This window comes from Aureobasidium subglaciale (assembly GCF_000721755.1).
Source record: "Aureobasidium subglaciale EXF-2481 unplaced genomic scaffold scaffold_5, whole genome shotgun sequence".
Taxonomy (NCBI): domain Eukaryota; kingdom Fungi; phylum Ascomycota; class Dothideomycetes; order Dothideales; family Saccotheciaceae; genus Aureobasidium; species Aureobasidium subglaciale.
Window position 1 is genome coordinate 1,073,074 of NW_013566990.1, and position 15,925 is coordinate 1,088,998.

Genomic DNA, 15,925 nt, shown 5'->3' on the forward strand with positions numbered 1-15,925 from the left:
GCGGTACACCACTTTGAAGCCAAGACAGTATGATATGAATGCAGGATAGATACATGTCAATGCAGGTGATGGTATTCTCCTCACAGCTTGGAGCGGCCCAGTATGCTACCACCATCGATGACGATGTGGGCGCCGTTCAGATGACTGGATGCCCTTGAACAGAGATATACAACAGTACCAGCAATGTCTTCAGGCTTGCCCAGCCTCTTGTTGGGGTTTGCATCAGCCAGAGCCTGTGTACCACCAGTCAGGGCCATCAAACCATTGGCCATTTTTGTTGGGAAGAAGCCAGGCGCAATGCTGTTGCAAAGGATGCCTCGAGGGCCCAACTCAACGGCCAAATTACGAGTAAGATGAAGTGCTGCGGCCTTGGAGGCACTGTATCCTGGGGTTGCATTCTCTCCCAATGAGCCGATCCCTATGCCTGCAACAGATGCTGTAACAAGCACACGAGATGGGTCTTGCAAGGAAGCCTTCTTCTCAAGCAGTGGGGCGAATCTGGCCACATCGATTAGCTGACAGCTGAGACACGAAGCTTATCGGCGTGCTTACTTTTGGATGCAGTAAAAGACGCTGTTCACGTTGAGATCCATGACCTTGGCAAAGGCCTCGGCCGGGTGCTTGTCAAATGGAGCACCCCATGTTGCGCCAGCATTGGCAAACAAGATGTCGACGTGGTCGGTTTGTTTTCCAACTTCTGCTGCCAGACGCTCAACCTCGGAGACTTTTGAAATGTCGGCGGGAATGGAGATGGCCTTGCCCTTGATGCCAGGCAGCTTGTTGAGAGCATCGATTGCTTCCTCGCATGCCTTGGCCTTGCGGGACGAGATGAAGACTTTGGAACATCCGGCTTGGAGGAGACTGTATGCATGTGACTTGGTCAGACAACGAGACAACGACAGATGTTACACATGGCTACCCACCCTGATGCAGCGTGGAGACCGAGACCTCGAGATCCACCGGTGACGACAGCCACCTTTCCGTTCAAAGAGAAGATGGACGAGAAGTCCTCGAGCTTGACATCTGCTTCGGCTGACATTTTGAATTGGATTTTGGTATTGCAATGTTTGTTGCTGGTGAGTCTTTGGGAGTCAAATATGTCGAATGTCGAATCGTATGTCCATCACAGTAGCCGCGGATGCGGAGGACAATGCGGAGAAATGCCGAGGCATTTGCGGAGGTCTTGGCGCTGATGTGTTGAGGGGGGTACCCTGCTTCACTGGAATATCCTGCATAGAACTATCAAAATGTATCGGAGGATGATCGGTAGAGATTGAGAGGACGAATGAGACTCGCTCATACTCGAATAGGCAGACATACGCTATATTAGACAGTACATGGGTACCGTAAGACGATGGTTTGTTTTATACATTTCGAAGCTCCATGGCGGTTGTGCACTGCGGGGTTTCTCGGGGGCATTCAAAAGAGTTGATTTTGTAGTCAGGTCAGACCAGATCAGATTAAACATAAGTCTTTGAGCTTTTCTATATACAAGTTTCTCCAAAGCTAGAGAAGAGGGACAGAGCTCTTGAGCCCTCTAGGAGATTTTCCATAGACGCCTGCTTTTGTCTCCAGTATAGTTGAACAAAACCCAAGCCACCACCCATGTGCTGCTGTCACAGCTTTCCTTCCAAAGTTTTGCCATGACTTCGTTCTATCATGTCAAAAGGCCCAAATTACAAACAAACATAACGCCGTTTAAATGCGACTGACAGAAATCCTCTCTTGTTCATCCGGTCATTGCAGCACAACATCTCTTCGTTGATGTCTCATTTGAGCATGTTGCAGCATCTGCGAGTTTATGTGTGTGTGTGTGTGACACATGAGATCACCTGCTCGTCTTGTTGAAGCTGAGACGCTCGTGTGAGACCTTTGATTTTCCATTCTGCCGCGGTGCACCCTCGTCATCGCTCTCGGCCAGATCACCGAGGCTGAAACCGCCATTGGTGGCCTCAACATCGTAGTTGTGCATCAAAGCTTCTCGGTCGTGATCATTTGATCTTCTGCCAGCGAAAGACAAGTTGAGACTGTTGGAGCGGCGGCGTTGAGCATCGGAGCTGCGACGGGCTTGCATGGAACGGCGAGTCAGGGGACCAGACATGGGATCGGTGGGAATGCCGTCGAGGTCGAAGCGGCTGCCGTTTCCGTTCAGCTGCATGTGGGCACGACCTTCGGGGTCTTCGCGCGAGAGGTTGAGAAGGTAGACTCCGACAAAGATTGTGAGGAAGCCGCAGAGGAGCGAGATTGTGTTGACAGCGTCGCTGGTGTTGAAGCCTTGGAAGAGGATGAAGGATGCGACGAGGGTGCAGGTGGTGAAAGTGACGTAGTAAAGCGGATTGACACTAAAGAAGTCAGTACTGAATTGAGAGGCAGATACAAGAGCTTGGCGTACATGTTTGTGTTGAATTGACTCAGGGCCTTGTTGAAGTAGTTCATCTGCGTCATGATGCAGACGACGGTGACGAGGATGAAGACGTATGTGCTGGGATGGGTGAATTGGTTGGAGCCGGCCAAGGTCAGCTTGACGGCAATACCGACACCCTTGACGGCCATGATGGACACGGAGCCGACGGTGCTGCAGATGGAAATGTAGATCAGCGGGTTCTTGCGTCCATAACGCGGGCAGATGCGGTAGATCATGACGGTCGAGAAGATGATGACCAGGAGTACGTAGAAAAGGAAGCCTGTCCAGCGTCAGTCTCGTCGTCCAGCAGCGCATACTTGTGCTTATATTGCGCGACTCACCAGGCTGGACAGCGTAGTTGAGAATCTCGTCAATCGTCTGCACCTCTTTATCCGGCGGAGCGTGTAGCACAATGACGACAGATCCGATCAGACAGATGGCGCATCCCAGCTTTCCCAACGTGCCCAGGTTCTCGCCTAGGAAATACGATCCAAGTACCGCTCTGTATGTGCCTTGTCAGTCTGTTGTCCATGTGTATGCATGCTCCCGACTCTTGACTGACCCAATCAATACACTGAGCGCCCCTAACGGCGTAACGAGAATCGGTGGCGCGAAGGCGTATGCTGCAAAGTTGGCTACTTCGCCGATAACCACTGTCTGGTGTGAGCATGTTGCTGTGCCTGCGAAAGCTGGTGGAGCGGCCTACTTGTGATGATGCCTGACCACCACACGGGACTCTTGAGATATGCGAAGCCTTCTCCCTCAAAGCCATGTTGTTGACTCGCTTGCATCAAGCCCTTTTTCGTGATGACAAAACTCGTTCCTTTATGCAATTTAGTGGGCTGGTTCGCTGGCTTCGAGGTTGGGCGCATTACCTATCGCAAGTGTTGAGGCGACGGCTAACGCCAATCCGATATATCTGAAGGATACAGTATTAGCATTGTGCTCAATTTGCATCGCGGCCTCGTGTCGTACTTGTCTTCGACCATGGTTGGCCTGTTGTGAGTGCTAGCCTCGACGTGCTGGCTGTTCGTCTGATGATGTCGAAAGCGGGATGCGACAAAGAAGAGAGCGACCTTGGCTTCGGCTTGTACACTCAGGGCAACCTTGTGCCGACGACCTGTTGTATTCCTCGAGGGGAGATGGGTCGAGCAGGATAGCAAGAAGCTGAAAAGTTCAAAGGGGCTGAAGCTGAAAGGTTACAATAGGGTTGACCAACTTGTCCCTTTGAACCGTTGGAGCTTGATGTGACTGTCCCCGATCCCTGTGGCTTGAGGCACAAGGCGTGACATGAACACCAAACTCCCGCCGCTTTGCTGTCTGAATAGTTCCATCGCCAGTCCAGCCTGAACATTCACCTTGAGACATCTACCAGTATGGAATCCACATTGATTACTTCTGCATCCATGTCTGGCTATAGTGCTATATTTGATCCTATCCATCTTGTTCAGCTGCCTGCATAGAGATCGCGTCTGCTTACTTGCTCGTTCCTGCCAAGTCTTCTCCATTTTACGTTGCGACTTGCCGCCCCAGCTCCGGCGGACGCGTGGTAAAGTGCCTATTTTGGTCTCCCCTAAATCGATATACTTCACCGGCCATCCACCCATTACGAACACTGCCATGATTACATTCCGTCACCCGTATTTCTCAATTCGTTACCTTGTCACATCAATGTCATACATCTGCTCGTCACGCGCCTTTTCTGCGACGTCTCATGTCGCGCCTGACGTTACAGCTAAGCCATGCAATTTGGTCATCTATCAACTTAGCCATCACCTAGCTACCATATTCTCTTGTCCACATAAACTCGTGCTTTCTCTACCATTCGTTGCTCATATGCAGAACCATGAGGGACTCCTCGGTATGCCTCCGTCCAGATCGCTCCGAGCCAAGCATCATGCATTTCAGCGAGCTCTTACATGCAAAACCCCGTACGCCATGCTCAGAGATAACAACGAAAATACAGACTCCACACCACTTCTAGAAACTGAGAGGCACAAACTTCTGGCGACGTCCTTTACCACGAGGAAGAGGAAGGGTAGCCTCTGGCTGCGACTGAACAGGCTCTTGTGCGATCACCTTCGGTTGAGGCTGAGTAGCTTGAGCTTGCTGAACTGGTCGAACAGGCACACGCTCCGGTACTTGTGACTTCTGTCCAGCAAGATTGGCAGGACCAGCGAGTGTGGGGAACTGCTGACCATATGCCTGCACCTTGTTGACCGTCGGCGGTGGAGCTGTAGAAGCAGGCGTGTGTTCCTCGGCTTCAGTCAACTCATCAAACAGGCCGCCTTCTGGTTCATCTCTGTTGCGACCAACGGCACTGATGATGCGCCATGCGCGACGGAACTCGTCTCTGATGGCGCAGATGCCGTTGTGAGTAACGGTTCGCGCGACATTGTGTGTGGTCTCGAATGGATCCTCGATGGCGAAGAGATAGCGGTGGCGCACTTCTTTGTTCTCGCCGACTTCGGTCTTTGCACCTGTCCAGCCCTTTTCGTCCTTGGACAAAATACCGCCCTGAGTCCTCAAGCTCAGCACGTCACGGGTCCAGAAGAATCCACCAGCATTGACAGCGTAGTACCTAAAGAAACCGACAAGAAGACTGCCTAATGAATCTTTGTTCTGCGTGACTGCACCTTGACTGGCGCGCTGTTCAATCATATCTTCTTGGTCAAAGAAGCGAACTTCATAACCATCGACACTCACAGGAGGCATGCCGTTGGCCTCAGCTTCGTGTTGGAGATTGGGCAGAACGGGCGGCTGTACTACGTTTACAAGATAATGCAGAACCATCAGGACGTAGCCGTAAGATGACAAGGTACCCGAGTAGGAGGAGTTGATCTTTCTGCGCTTAGCCCATGACTTGATGAAAAGCACCATGGGTCGGACTCTGGGATCGCACTTCGAGTAGCATCGCAACATTTGAGTGTTGTGAATACCCAAGGGGTTGAAGAAGTTGATGTCACACTGAATGCCGACACCGTCCTTTGGGAAGTCGAGAGGGCCGACTGTCTTTTCGCGTCGCCAACCTCTATCGTTTCGCTGCCGGTTTGCCTGCTTGTCCTGAGGTTGTTGTGTAGTTTCTGACTTCGAAGCCACCTGATCTGGTTTTGAAGTCGACTGCTGGTCGAGGTGCAAAGCTTGGGTAGACTCGACGAGCAGAGAGACGCTATCTGAAGGCTCGGTAGAATCATGAACCACACTGTCTGGTGCAGACTGCTCAATGTCATCGACCTGGACTTCTGGCTGAGCAGGCGAGGACTGAGTTTCAGAAGTTTCCTTCTTTGAGGCTGTGTCATCGGCAGATGGTTTTGTGGTGGCATACTTCTCATCTTCTGGCAGATTGTCCCATTTTTCTCGAGACTCGCGCAGGGCTTCCAAGAGCTCTTCGGATGGCTGTTCGCAAATCTTGATGATGGGAACACGGGTGCGGGTCAAGAGGCGAGCACCAATGCCATTGTCAAGTAGCTCCCTTTCGAGGACGCGGGGAAGACCATTCTCATGGGAGGAGAAGCGCTGGCTCAGATCGTGTTCGGAAGAAGTTACTATAGCTAGATCCATATCAGAGCCAGCGGTCGCAAAGCCAGAGCTCAGACTACCAAAGCTAGCCAACTCAACAGAAGGAAGAGGATTTTCCGGGTCGGGAGACCTGAGATTCTCGAAGATACTTTGCAGTTTGATACGGAAAGCATCCTTCATCTGGATCTCAGAGTCCAACATTTGCGTCTTTGAGATTTCCTGAGTGGCGAGTGAATCCAAGAAAGAAGCCTGACGCTCGATGTAAGAATTGTGAGACTGCTGAGGGCGTGACTGAGGTTGGTACAGGTTACGCTGTTGATGTTGATTCGAGTTTTGATATTGCTGCGGACGCTGGCCTTGATGCTGGGTGTGAGATTGATGCGAACGAGGACCTTGAGGAGGAGGTCCTTCGAAAGCATTCGGGTCCATGGGTCGTGAGTTTTGGTTGCGATGAGGACCTTGAGCACGGGTGTTGCCATTGTGAATGTGAGGAGGTACATGACGAGATGGCATAGGGACCGGTGGGGTTACCTGATGTTGTTGAAGGAACTGAGAGAAATCCTGTTGACGATTCATGGGCACATTGTTAGAGTATTGCGGGTGGTGGTCCAAAGGCGGAGGCATTCCAAAACCAGGAGGCGGCCTCGAAGTATAACCATGAGCCATGTCAGAAGGCGGGAATGGTGAGCGAGGGTCGTGCTGTTGCTGAGGAAGATTACGGTTCATGATCATGTGTCGCAACTGATCTTCGAGGTTGGGCGGAGCATAGCTCCTGCCTTGATCCATCTTAGGCCGGTGCGATGATTTGAGATATGATGATGTTCTGATTGAATCGCATTTGTCTGCTTCCTTCAGAAATGTGTAGATAGGATCGAACAAGACTGCGGCTTCCGACAGCGCACGACTAGATGATTTTGCAAAAGTGGATGATGAGTGAAGCAATCGCCGAGATTATGAGCGTCACACAAAAGTGATGATGGGAGTGCCAAGAGGTCCGACATGAGGGAGGAACAAAGCGCGGCCGATGACATGGCAGCAGCGCAACTCGTCCTCGCATACGACCACGACACACATTCCTCTCCCTCACGTTCGTCTCCTCCACGCTTGCCGCCACTGGACATATTGTCAACTCGGCTAGCGCACTCAGTACCACCGACCTACATCAACACCACATCAGCCTTCGATGCACCAGTAGATCGATCTACCGTCACAAGCCGAACAAGAGATACCGCCTACCGGTCGACACGATGAGTGCTCCTCCACCAGGCGTGAGCCCGGTCTCGCGACAACCTTCGACCACTCCCAACAACGGTCAAGGTGCAATCCGTCGCAAGAAGCCCACCGGACCGTTCGCGCCTAAGCCCAGTCGCGCCCAAGCAAAGCGCCCACCTGCTCCGCCGCCGCAAAAGCTCACTGGTACCACCAAGCCTCTTGCTGCAACGAATGCCGCCGCTCAGCTGCAATCTGAGCCAGAAGATGACCCCTCGACATACCACGAGATCCCAATCAGGGCCACAAAGAAGTCCATCCTTGAAGGCATGCGCTTTCACGCCATGAAGTTCATCTCAAACAACACCATTAATCCGTACGACGGTACCAGCTTTGTGCGTCCTGTCAAGCTTCACCGCCGCTTCCCTAAAGACACACCCAACACACCTGTCACAGACGACCCGGAACTTGCAAAAGAACGTGAGAAGGAAGCTATACGCAAGGCCGACAGAGCGGCAGAAAGAGAGGCGACACAAGCTCAGATCGCTCCGACCGACAAGGCAGCGGCAGCAAAGAAGCGCCAGCCCTTCAAGAAGAAGACCGAAGATGTCTACTATCCAACAGACACCCCGGAAGCACAAAAACGTGCCAGGCTACGCTACGAAGAGGGTCGCCCATGGCATTTTGAAGATTTCGAAAACAAGAACATCTGGGTCGGTACCTACGAAGAGCCTTTGTCCGAGTCAAATGTCATGTTTCTATTCCAAGATGACGGCAGCTTCAAAATGGTCCCCATTGAAAAGTGGTATCGTTTTAACCAAACTGGTCGCTTCAAGCTCATCCCTTTACAAGAGGCCGAAGACATCATGAACAAAAGAACAAGCAACCCAAGATGGTTCTTGGACAACGACAAGAGTCGGGAGCAAAAGCGTGCCGAACTTGCGAGACAAGAGCGCTTGACCAAAGGAAGAGTTGGTATGCGAGGCGAGAATCGCGTCAAGAATGAGGACGACGGGGAGAATGAAAACGAAGATGTCGCAGATGACGTGGATGAGCTGGACTTTGAAGCCGAAGATGAATTTCAAGACGATGACGAGGGCAAGCTGTTCGGTGAAGACGAGGACGAGGCCAAAGAAGCCGCGTCGAAGCTCAAGAAGGATCGCCATAACGCAAACATCTTTGCTGGCACTGGCGTAAAGGACGAAAAGGACTGGGAGAAGGAGGAGATGGAGGAGGAAAGAAGGGAGAAAGAAGAGAAAATAAAGGCAAGGAAGCTGCGAAGGAAGTTGGTCAAGATTGAGAAAAACTACGAATACGACGACGACGAGAGTGAGAACGAATTCTCCGAACCGGTAAGTTCGCTTGCATCTGACTTGCCAGATTTGAACTGACATTATCTCAGGAGGGCCTGGATGAATCGGACGTTGAGCGTGAACGCGCAGAGAACGAGCACAAGAAAGACGAAGAGCTCAAGGCAAACGGAGACAAGGCCGCGTCCCAGATGTCGACCAACGCCAATACTCCGTCAGGTCGCGTTGAGAAGCACTCTGGTGGTATTCAGGCCAAGGGCTCCATGTCCAACCTCAAGCGACCCGGGTCACCCAATCTGTCCGAGACTAGCGGCAGCGAGTCAATCAACCATAAGCGTATGAAGAAGCAGCACCGTCGTGATATGTCCGGGGCCACATCACCTATGGGACGCCTGGCTGGATCAGGCAGCGACACCGAGACGGAGAGGCGTGCTCGTCCTATGACCTTGAATCCTAGATCAAACCCTGGATCACCTGGAAATGCAACACCTATCGGCTCTCGCGCTGGTAGTCCCGTACCCATGCCTACTATCGAGGAGATCAAGGCTTCGATTCCTGCAGAGGGTATAAGCATCCCAGAGCTGATCAAGAAGTTCAGAGAACAGGTGCCCAAGACCAAGGAGGGTAACAAGGCCTTTATTGGTCTGGTCTTGAGCGTGGCCAGAGCCCTGCCTGGTAATCTTGTTGGTCTTAGATAGACATGAATGCTTCAAGCACAAACACACAAAAGATCTTGAATCCTTGTTCAAGAAGAAGACCGAAATTGAAAGCAGAAGATTACAGACAAGCAATTTATTGGCATGGAGCTCTGAAATATTCAAACCCCTTTTTCTCTCATTATAGTGGGCGTGTAATGATAGCAAGAAAGCATTGACATTCGCGAGATTCGTACTCTAATTGCATCTTCATCAATTTTGGCTAGATCGATTACTCCGCCGGGATAGCCGTATCTCTGTCACTCGTGCTGGGCGAAAGTGGACCCTTTGTGATCGTCAGGGTAAACTGGGTGCACAGTCGGTACGGTACATTTCTCTACAAAAGATACAACAGCCCCCTTCGTCGTCAGTGGCTGGCTGCCTCAGCTGACGGATAGCCTTCCAGGCAGACAGTTAGCAGGTGTACGATTTGTTGAGTCATGTAAGGAGAGCCAACACGAATGTAGGGAGTCGCGAGCTGAAGTGGAAAAGGCTGGGGTTGGTGTGTGGGACAAGAGGGCTCGAAAGGTTTGGAAGCACGGAGAACGACGATGGGTACGAACTCCGATCGACATGGTTGGTTGGCACAAGGTTCACAACAACGGCTCTCTCGGCGTTGGAAAGAGTTGGGTAAATGTGATCATAGGCAAGGGATTGAGTAGATTCTCTAGGCGAGCTTTGGGGGCGAGAAGCATTTATATGACACGCGGGACGCAACAAGATGGCAATGCCGGAAGTATACGAGCGAGATTGAGGATTAACATCGATGGTCGTTTCGGTCGGAGTGAGGTGAGCTGAGGTCGAGGCTGATTGATGTGCGCAGCCTCGGTGCACGTGCAGCCAAAAGTGGTAGGTGGTGAAGGCCAGGGCTTACGCAGGGGCAGTCGCGCAGTCGCGATTAGGAGCTAGCTATTTTGGGAATAGGCATGGGCGGATGTATAAAGGAGCGAAGCTGCCACCGTGTCTTCTCCGCCTGCTTCGTTAGTCGTGCTGTCTCTGAGCCTTCAGAGTGTGACTCGGAATCCGGAATCGTCATCAGGCAACAGCACAAACCTCGTCCACTCAAAGAGGCCACCTTTCATCCCCAGATGTAGGCAGTCGCTTATCCACCATCATACATCATGGCCGACGGAGTCCTATCACCGCCAAACCTCCTGGCAGCAACCACTCCAGATCCACTCAACATGAACACCCCGGACTTTTCTCTCACTCCGTCCACGGCAGCCACCACGGCCATTGCCACACCCAACTCACTCCACCACATCCCACAGTCCTCAGCAGCCAAGCCTGCGAAGAAGCGCAAGTCATGGGGCCAGGCTCTTCCTGAACCCAAGACCAACCTGCCGCCTCGTAAGCGGGCCAAGACTGCCGACGAGAAGGAGCAGCGTCGCATCGAGCGTATCAAGCGCAACCGCGCTGCTGCACACAACTCCCGTGAGCGCAAGCGTCAGGAAGCCGAGCGTCTCGAGGTCGAGAACCACGCCCTCAAGCAGCAGATCAACGCCCTGCAACATCAACTCGCCCAGAAGGACGTCACCCTTGACAAGTGCAAGGACATGATCCCCGGCGGTCTTCCCCAACTTACACAAGAAGAACTGGCCAGCATCAAGCTGCAGGAAGAAAGGTGCATATCATCGTCCGCCTCCACATACTCATCGACATGACGTCTAACATTTTCACAGCATCGTCTCTCCTTCCTCATCATACGACACCATCGACCCCCGTGCCTCGTTGGCACCCTCATCCGTCAACGAAGATTACATGACGCCATCAGTCAAGATGGAGCCCATGTCGCCGGCTTCTCAGATGCACATGCCACCTTCGGCTGTCCACCGAACAAGCATCTCGCTCGACACGACACAACATTCTGCCGCAATGTTGTGTGACCTGCAGTGTCGGTCGAGCGAGATCAACAGCCTTTCAAGGTGGAGCCAGACTATGCTCTATTTGATGCATCTGAACCTCATGATCTTCTACCGGAGCCTAATGATAGCTTCGTGGACTTTATGGCCGACTCGTATGGCCACGATGATGAAGCAGGCCTCAGCAGCCACTTTGACAATCTCATCGAGTATGACGACCTCAACTCCAACTACACGACCAACGCCACGACGACCGACGGGCCCGACGACATCTTCAACCTCTCTAGCTTTGGTCTCAAGGACGCTTTCCTCACTCCTGAACTTACTCTCGCATCGGCTCCCAACCTCAGCGACTTCAGCGCAACTTTTTGCGACGGGTCCTAGGTTTTCGGGTGTTAGCGCTCCAGCGCTGCCTTATCCCGAGAGCGAGAGCAAGAGCAAGCAGGAAAGGCAAGTGTTTGAGAGGGCAATCGTAGAGATGGTGGGACAAGTGGCGGCTAACGGGCATCATGGGCGTTCTGGGCGTAAGGGTACGGGCAGTTTGGGAAAGTCATCGTCCGAAGAGCGAAAGGACTCGGGCGGGATAGGATGAATTCTTCTTACAATTATCTTCTGATGCATGACGACAACAACAACAATCAAAAGCAAAAAGATGTGCCTGGTAGCTTGAAGCTGCGGGCACAGTCTTTACCATCTTTTACAGGAGGACAAAAATGGCCAGGCAAGGGATGGGCGACAGAGAGCGTGTACTTGTAGACCAGAGTCCGTGACACAGACACTGTACTGACTTGATTTCGAACAACTGCCCATCAACTTGTCGTGAAGTGCCGATGTGAACGACGTTAGACGGGTTTGACGATTGATTTATCTGGCAATCTAGCCACACGGAAACGTCGAGGGCGTGAAGATAGGTATCGATGACAAGAGGCATAGAGTTTGGCATGGTGGTGTGTCTCGGCTGAAGTGGATCAGGGACGAGATTGAGATCCCCACGTCTTGGCTGGCGTACGAGATGCCATACGGGAGATTGTTGGCTTGCTGATGAGTGGTGACCTCTGCTACGACGTGCGAAAACTAGACATGTTCTGAGCTAGAGCGGAGTAGACGGAAGAAAGGACCAAGACGTCAATCCACATGCTCGACTGCCAAGTGTAGATGCGTACAAGTTGAAGCAGTCGCTTGTTCCGCGCCACTGGCATCCGCTTTGGAACCCCCGACTCGCTCACCCGTCAGTCCACGGACCCGACCTTGAGCTCCTTTGACATCACCCCAAAGACACGATCAATTGAATAGCGACCGACGCACAGCAGCGGCAGCTCACCATGTCGTCGTCAGGTAGCGGCCTGTTCAACCGCGGAGGAGGAAGCGGCAACCAAAACACAATGCGCGGTCTGGTGTCGTTCATTGCCGACCTGAGAAACGCCCGTGCCAGAGAGCTCGAGGAGAAGCGCATCAACAAGGAGTTGGCCAACATCCGTTCAAAGTTCAAGCAGGGTGGCTTGAGTGGCTACGACAAGAAGAAGTATGTCTGCAAACTGCTGTACATCTACATCCTTGGCTGGAACGTCGACTTTGGCCATCTCGAGGCTGTCAACCTGGTCTCGGCTACAAAGTACTCGGAGAAGCAGATTGGTTATTTGGCTGTTACGCTGTTCTTGCATGAGGAACACGAGCTTCTGCATCTGGTGGTCAACAGCATTCGCAAAGACTTGGCCGACATCAATGAGCTGAACAACTGTTTGGCGCTGCACGCCATTGCCAACGTTGGAGGAAAGGAGATGGGTGAAGCTCTGGCCTTTGATGTCCACAGACTGCTCATCTCTCCGTGAGTCTCTTGCTGCTCGCTGAAAGCTACTCGTTCACTGACCCGCTCATCTAGCACATCCAAACCATTCGTCAAGAAGAAGGCCGCCCTCACCCTCCTGCGTCTCTACCGAAAAGCTCCCAGCATTGTCCAGGCCGAATGGGCAGAACGCATCATCTCCATCATGGACGATACGGATATGGGTGTTGCTCTCTCCGTCACCTCACTCGTCATGAAGCTTGCTCAAGATGACCCCGATCGATACAAAGGCAGTTATGTCAAGGCTGCCCAACGTCTGCAAAAGGTCGTTGTCGAGCATGAATGCGCCGGCGACTATTATTACTACAAAGTTCCTTGTCCATGGATCCAGGTCAAGCTGCTGCGTTTGATGCAATACTTCCCTCCCTCGGACGACTCACACGTACGCGCCTTGATTCGTGAGTCGCTGCAAAAGATCATGGACAATGCGATGGAGGCCCCAAAGAACGTGCAACAAAACAACGCTCAGAATGCCGTTCTCTTCGAAGCCATCAACCTCACAATCCACCTCGATACCGAGCAAGAATTGATGATGCAAATCTCCTCGAGATTGGGCAAGTTCATCCAGTCTAGAGAGACTAACGTTCGCTATCTTGGTTTGGAAGCCATGACACATCTGGCTGCACGATCCGAAAATCTCGACCCTATCAAGAAGCACCAAAGCATTATTGTCGGCTCTCTGCGCGATCGCGATATCAGTGTGAGAAGGCAAGGTCTCGATCTGCTATACAGCATGTGCGACACGACAAATGCTAAGCCCATTGTCGGTGAGCTATTGAAGTATCTCCAGACTGCTGACTATGCCATTCGTGAGGAGATGGTTCTCAAGATTGCCATTCTGACCGAGAAGTACGCTACCGACATCCAGTGGTATGTGGACATCTCACTCAGACTCATCGCCATGGCTGGTGATCATGTCAGCGACGAGGTCTGGCAAAGAATAATCATGATTGTTACCAACAACGATGAACTGCAAATATACGCCGCATCCAACATTCTGGAATATCTCCGAGCTGAACAATGTCATGAGATGCTTGTCAAGATTGGAAGCTATCTCCTTGGAGAATTTGGCCACCTGATCGCCGATAGCCCCAAATGCAGTCCTATTGAGCAGTTTATGGCTTTGCAATCAAAGTTCAATGGCAGCTCACCAAGCACTCGCGCCATGATGCTTTCTGCCTTTATCAAATTCGTCAACCTGTTCCCTGAAATCAAGCCGCAGCTCTTGCAGGCTTTCAAGACATACAGCCATACCTTGGATTCTGAACTTCAGCAGCGTGCATGCGAGTACCTGACTCTGGCAACGATGCCGACAGATGATCTGCTGCGAACGGTTATGGATGAAATGCCACCCTTCCCGGAACGTGCTTCTGCTTTGCTGTCTAGACTACATTCTAGACAACACAACACAACGGATAAGCGTACTTGGGTAGCAGGCGGCAAGGATGCAAACAAGGACATCACCGAGCGGAACAACACTCTGAAGCGTACCTTCAGTGCTGGCAACCAACTTGACACGACATCTGCAGCGCAGTCACCCACCAAAGCAAATGGCTCAAGAACACCAGCAGACGAACTAGCCGGTCTAGACTGGGGCACAGAAGGAAAAACGCCAAATTTCGCCAGCGCGGACCACCTGTCACCAGGCTGGGAGCGCGGTCACGCTCGTATGCTCATGGTACCCGAAGGTATCCTGTACGAAGACGGCCAGATACAAGTCGGAGTACGCTCAGAATACCGCGGCGAACTCGGCTGCATAATCATGTACTTTACCAACAAGTCCTCCTTCGCCATCAACTCCTTCACCACCACCCTCAACAACCCATCGCCCGACCAAATCAAAATCGACGTCAAATCCCTGCCCGAGACGACCGTCCAACCCTCCACACAGACACAAGCCATGATAATGCTGGAAGCGAAATCAGTCTTCACCCAAGCCCCCACCATCCGCATCTCCTGGCTCGCAGGCGCCCTTCAAGCCCTAACCCTCAAACTACCTCTTGCAGTGCACAAATACCTCGAGCCCGCCTCGTTGACCGCCGACGATTTCTTCAAGCGCTGGAAACAAATCGGTGGACCCGGACCTCGCGAAGCCCAACGCATCTTTTCCGGCAAAGACGTCGCTCCCGTCCCCACTCGCCGTATCCTCGAAGGCTTCAAATGGGGTGTCTTGGACGACGTGGATCCCAATGTCAAGAATTTCGTTTGTGCCAGTGTATTGCATACTAGTCAGGCTGGCAAGATTGGGTGTCTTGTTAGATTAGAACCTAATGCTGGAAATGGGGTAAGTTCAATGAGGATTTCTCTACCTTTTCGATGGACATGTGAGATGTGGCGAAATTTTTTGCTAACTTTATGTGTGTGACATTTGTAGATGTATCGACTTACTATTCGGGCTACGGATGAGAGTGTTCCTCAGGTTTTGATGGAAGCTATGGAGAAGAGATTGGCTTTGGGAGAGGCGCCCTTTTATCCACCGTAGTTTTTTTTTCTTCTTTTTTTTTGGGATAAAGGAGATGAGATTTTTTGTTTGAGATGGAAAAAAGACAAGAACAGCTGTGGGGGATAAATGAATTTCTCCTTTGCTTGTTTTTGCTACAATGATACATATTCGATGGATGAATGGCGTAAAAAAACGTTCTTGACACATTCCAACATATCTAGGGTCATGGACATCTTTTTTTCTTCTCGTTTTTCAGCCTACATGAGTATTCTTTGGCAAAGATGGAGATTTTGCAAAGGGTCTTGTTGCAACCTTTCTTTCTTCTCTTTGGACTCTTTCTCTCTCTTCCATTGGCACGCCTTTTTTTTCCCCCTGGACACGGTGTGTGGATTTTTCTTTTCCTTTTTTCTTCTTTTTTTTCATATATTTTTTTTGGCCTTTTCAAGCTCTTTAATTATGCCTGGTAAAAAGTATAGAGGGAGGGCGGGGGGGGGGGGGGGGGGGGGGGGGGAGGTGCGGGTACGACCCTGGGGCGATCCTACTGGCGACGGTGCGCGGTTCACCGCTGGCTAGAATTGGGCATGGGCGGGAGGGAAGAACTGGGAACGTAGGCCTGGGTCTCGCCATTGAATCTGCCGTT

The 15,925-nt window shown here is 51.8% G+C and overlaps 6 protein-coding genes across 6 annotated transcripts; 3 read left to right on the top strand and 3 right to left on the bottom strand.

Annotated features, from left to right (window-relative positions):
• Window positions 1–80: 80 nt before the first annotated feature.
• Window positions 81–1,039, bottom strand: AUEXF2481DRAFT_3398 (uncharacterized protein; the record flags this gene model as incomplete). Its single annotated transcript, XM_013490292.1, has 3 exons — window positions 81–498; window positions 553–861; window positions 924–1,039. 3 exons carry the CDS (start codon window positions 1,037–1,039, stop codon window positions 81–83), a joined length of 843 nt encoding a protein of 280 aa, XP_013345746.1.
• Window positions 1,040–1,828: 789 nt separating this feature from the next.
• AUEXF2481DRAFT_46450 (uncharacterized protein) lies at window positions 1,829–3,393 on the bottom strand (the record flags this gene model as incomplete). Its single annotated transcript, XM_013490485.1, has 7 exons — window positions 1,829–2,342; window positions 2,393–2,684; window positions 2,746–2,906; window positions 2,967–3,057; window positions 3,111–3,227; window positions 3,280–3,323; window positions 3,380–3,393. The coding sequence occupies 7 exons, from the start codon at window positions 3,391–3,393 to the stop codon at window positions 1,829–1,831; spliced, it is 1,233 nt and encodes a 410-aa protein (XP_013345939.1).
• An 812-nt stretch (window positions 3,394–4,205) lies between these two features.
• Window positions 4,206–6,939, bottom strand: AUEXF2481DRAFT_605774 (uncharacterized protein). The gene has a single exon (XM_013490641.1). It carries the CDS (start codon window positions 6,707–6,709, stop codon window positions 4,385–4,387), a length of 2,325 nt encoding a protein of 774 aa, XP_013346095.1. The 5' UTR covers window positions 6,710–6,939; the 3' UTR covers window positions 4,206–4,384.
• Window positions 6,940–7,170: 231 nt separating this feature from the next.
• On the top strand, window positions 7,171–9,140 carry AUEXF2481DRAFT_27842 (uncharacterized protein; the record flags this gene model as incomplete). The annotated part of the gene is made up of 2 exons (XM_013490378.1): window positions 7,171–8,484; window positions 8,535–9,140. The coding sequence occupies 2 exons, from the start codon at window positions 7,171–7,173 to the stop codon at window positions 9,138–9,140; spliced, it is 1,920 nt and encodes a 639-aa protein (XP_013345832.1).
• Window positions 9,141–10,258: 1,118 nt separating this feature from the next.
• AUEXF2481DRAFT_27843 (uncharacterized protein) lies at window positions 10,259–11,383 on the top strand (the record flags this gene model as incomplete). The annotated part of the gene is made up of 3 exons (XM_013490379.1): window positions 10,259–10,761; window positions 10,820–11,031; window positions 11,073–11,383. The coding sequence occupies 3 exons, from the start codon at window positions 10,259–10,261 to the stop codon at window positions 11,381–11,383; spliced, it is 1,026 nt and encodes a 341-aa protein (XP_013345833.1).
• Window positions 11,384–12,052: 669 nt separating this feature from the next.
• Window positions 12,053–15,469, top strand: AUEXF2481DRAFT_38124 (uncharacterized protein). Its single transcript, XM_013490476.1, has 3 exons — window positions 12,053–12,824; window positions 12,879–15,126; window positions 15,217–15,469. Exons 1-3 carry the CDS (start codon window positions 12,322–12,324, stop codon window positions 15,322–15,324), a joined length of 2,859 nt encoding a protein of 952 aa, XP_013345930.1. The 5' UTR covers window positions 12,053–12,321; the 3' UTR covers window positions 15,325–15,469.
• Window positions 15,470–15,925: the final 456 nt, after the last annotated feature.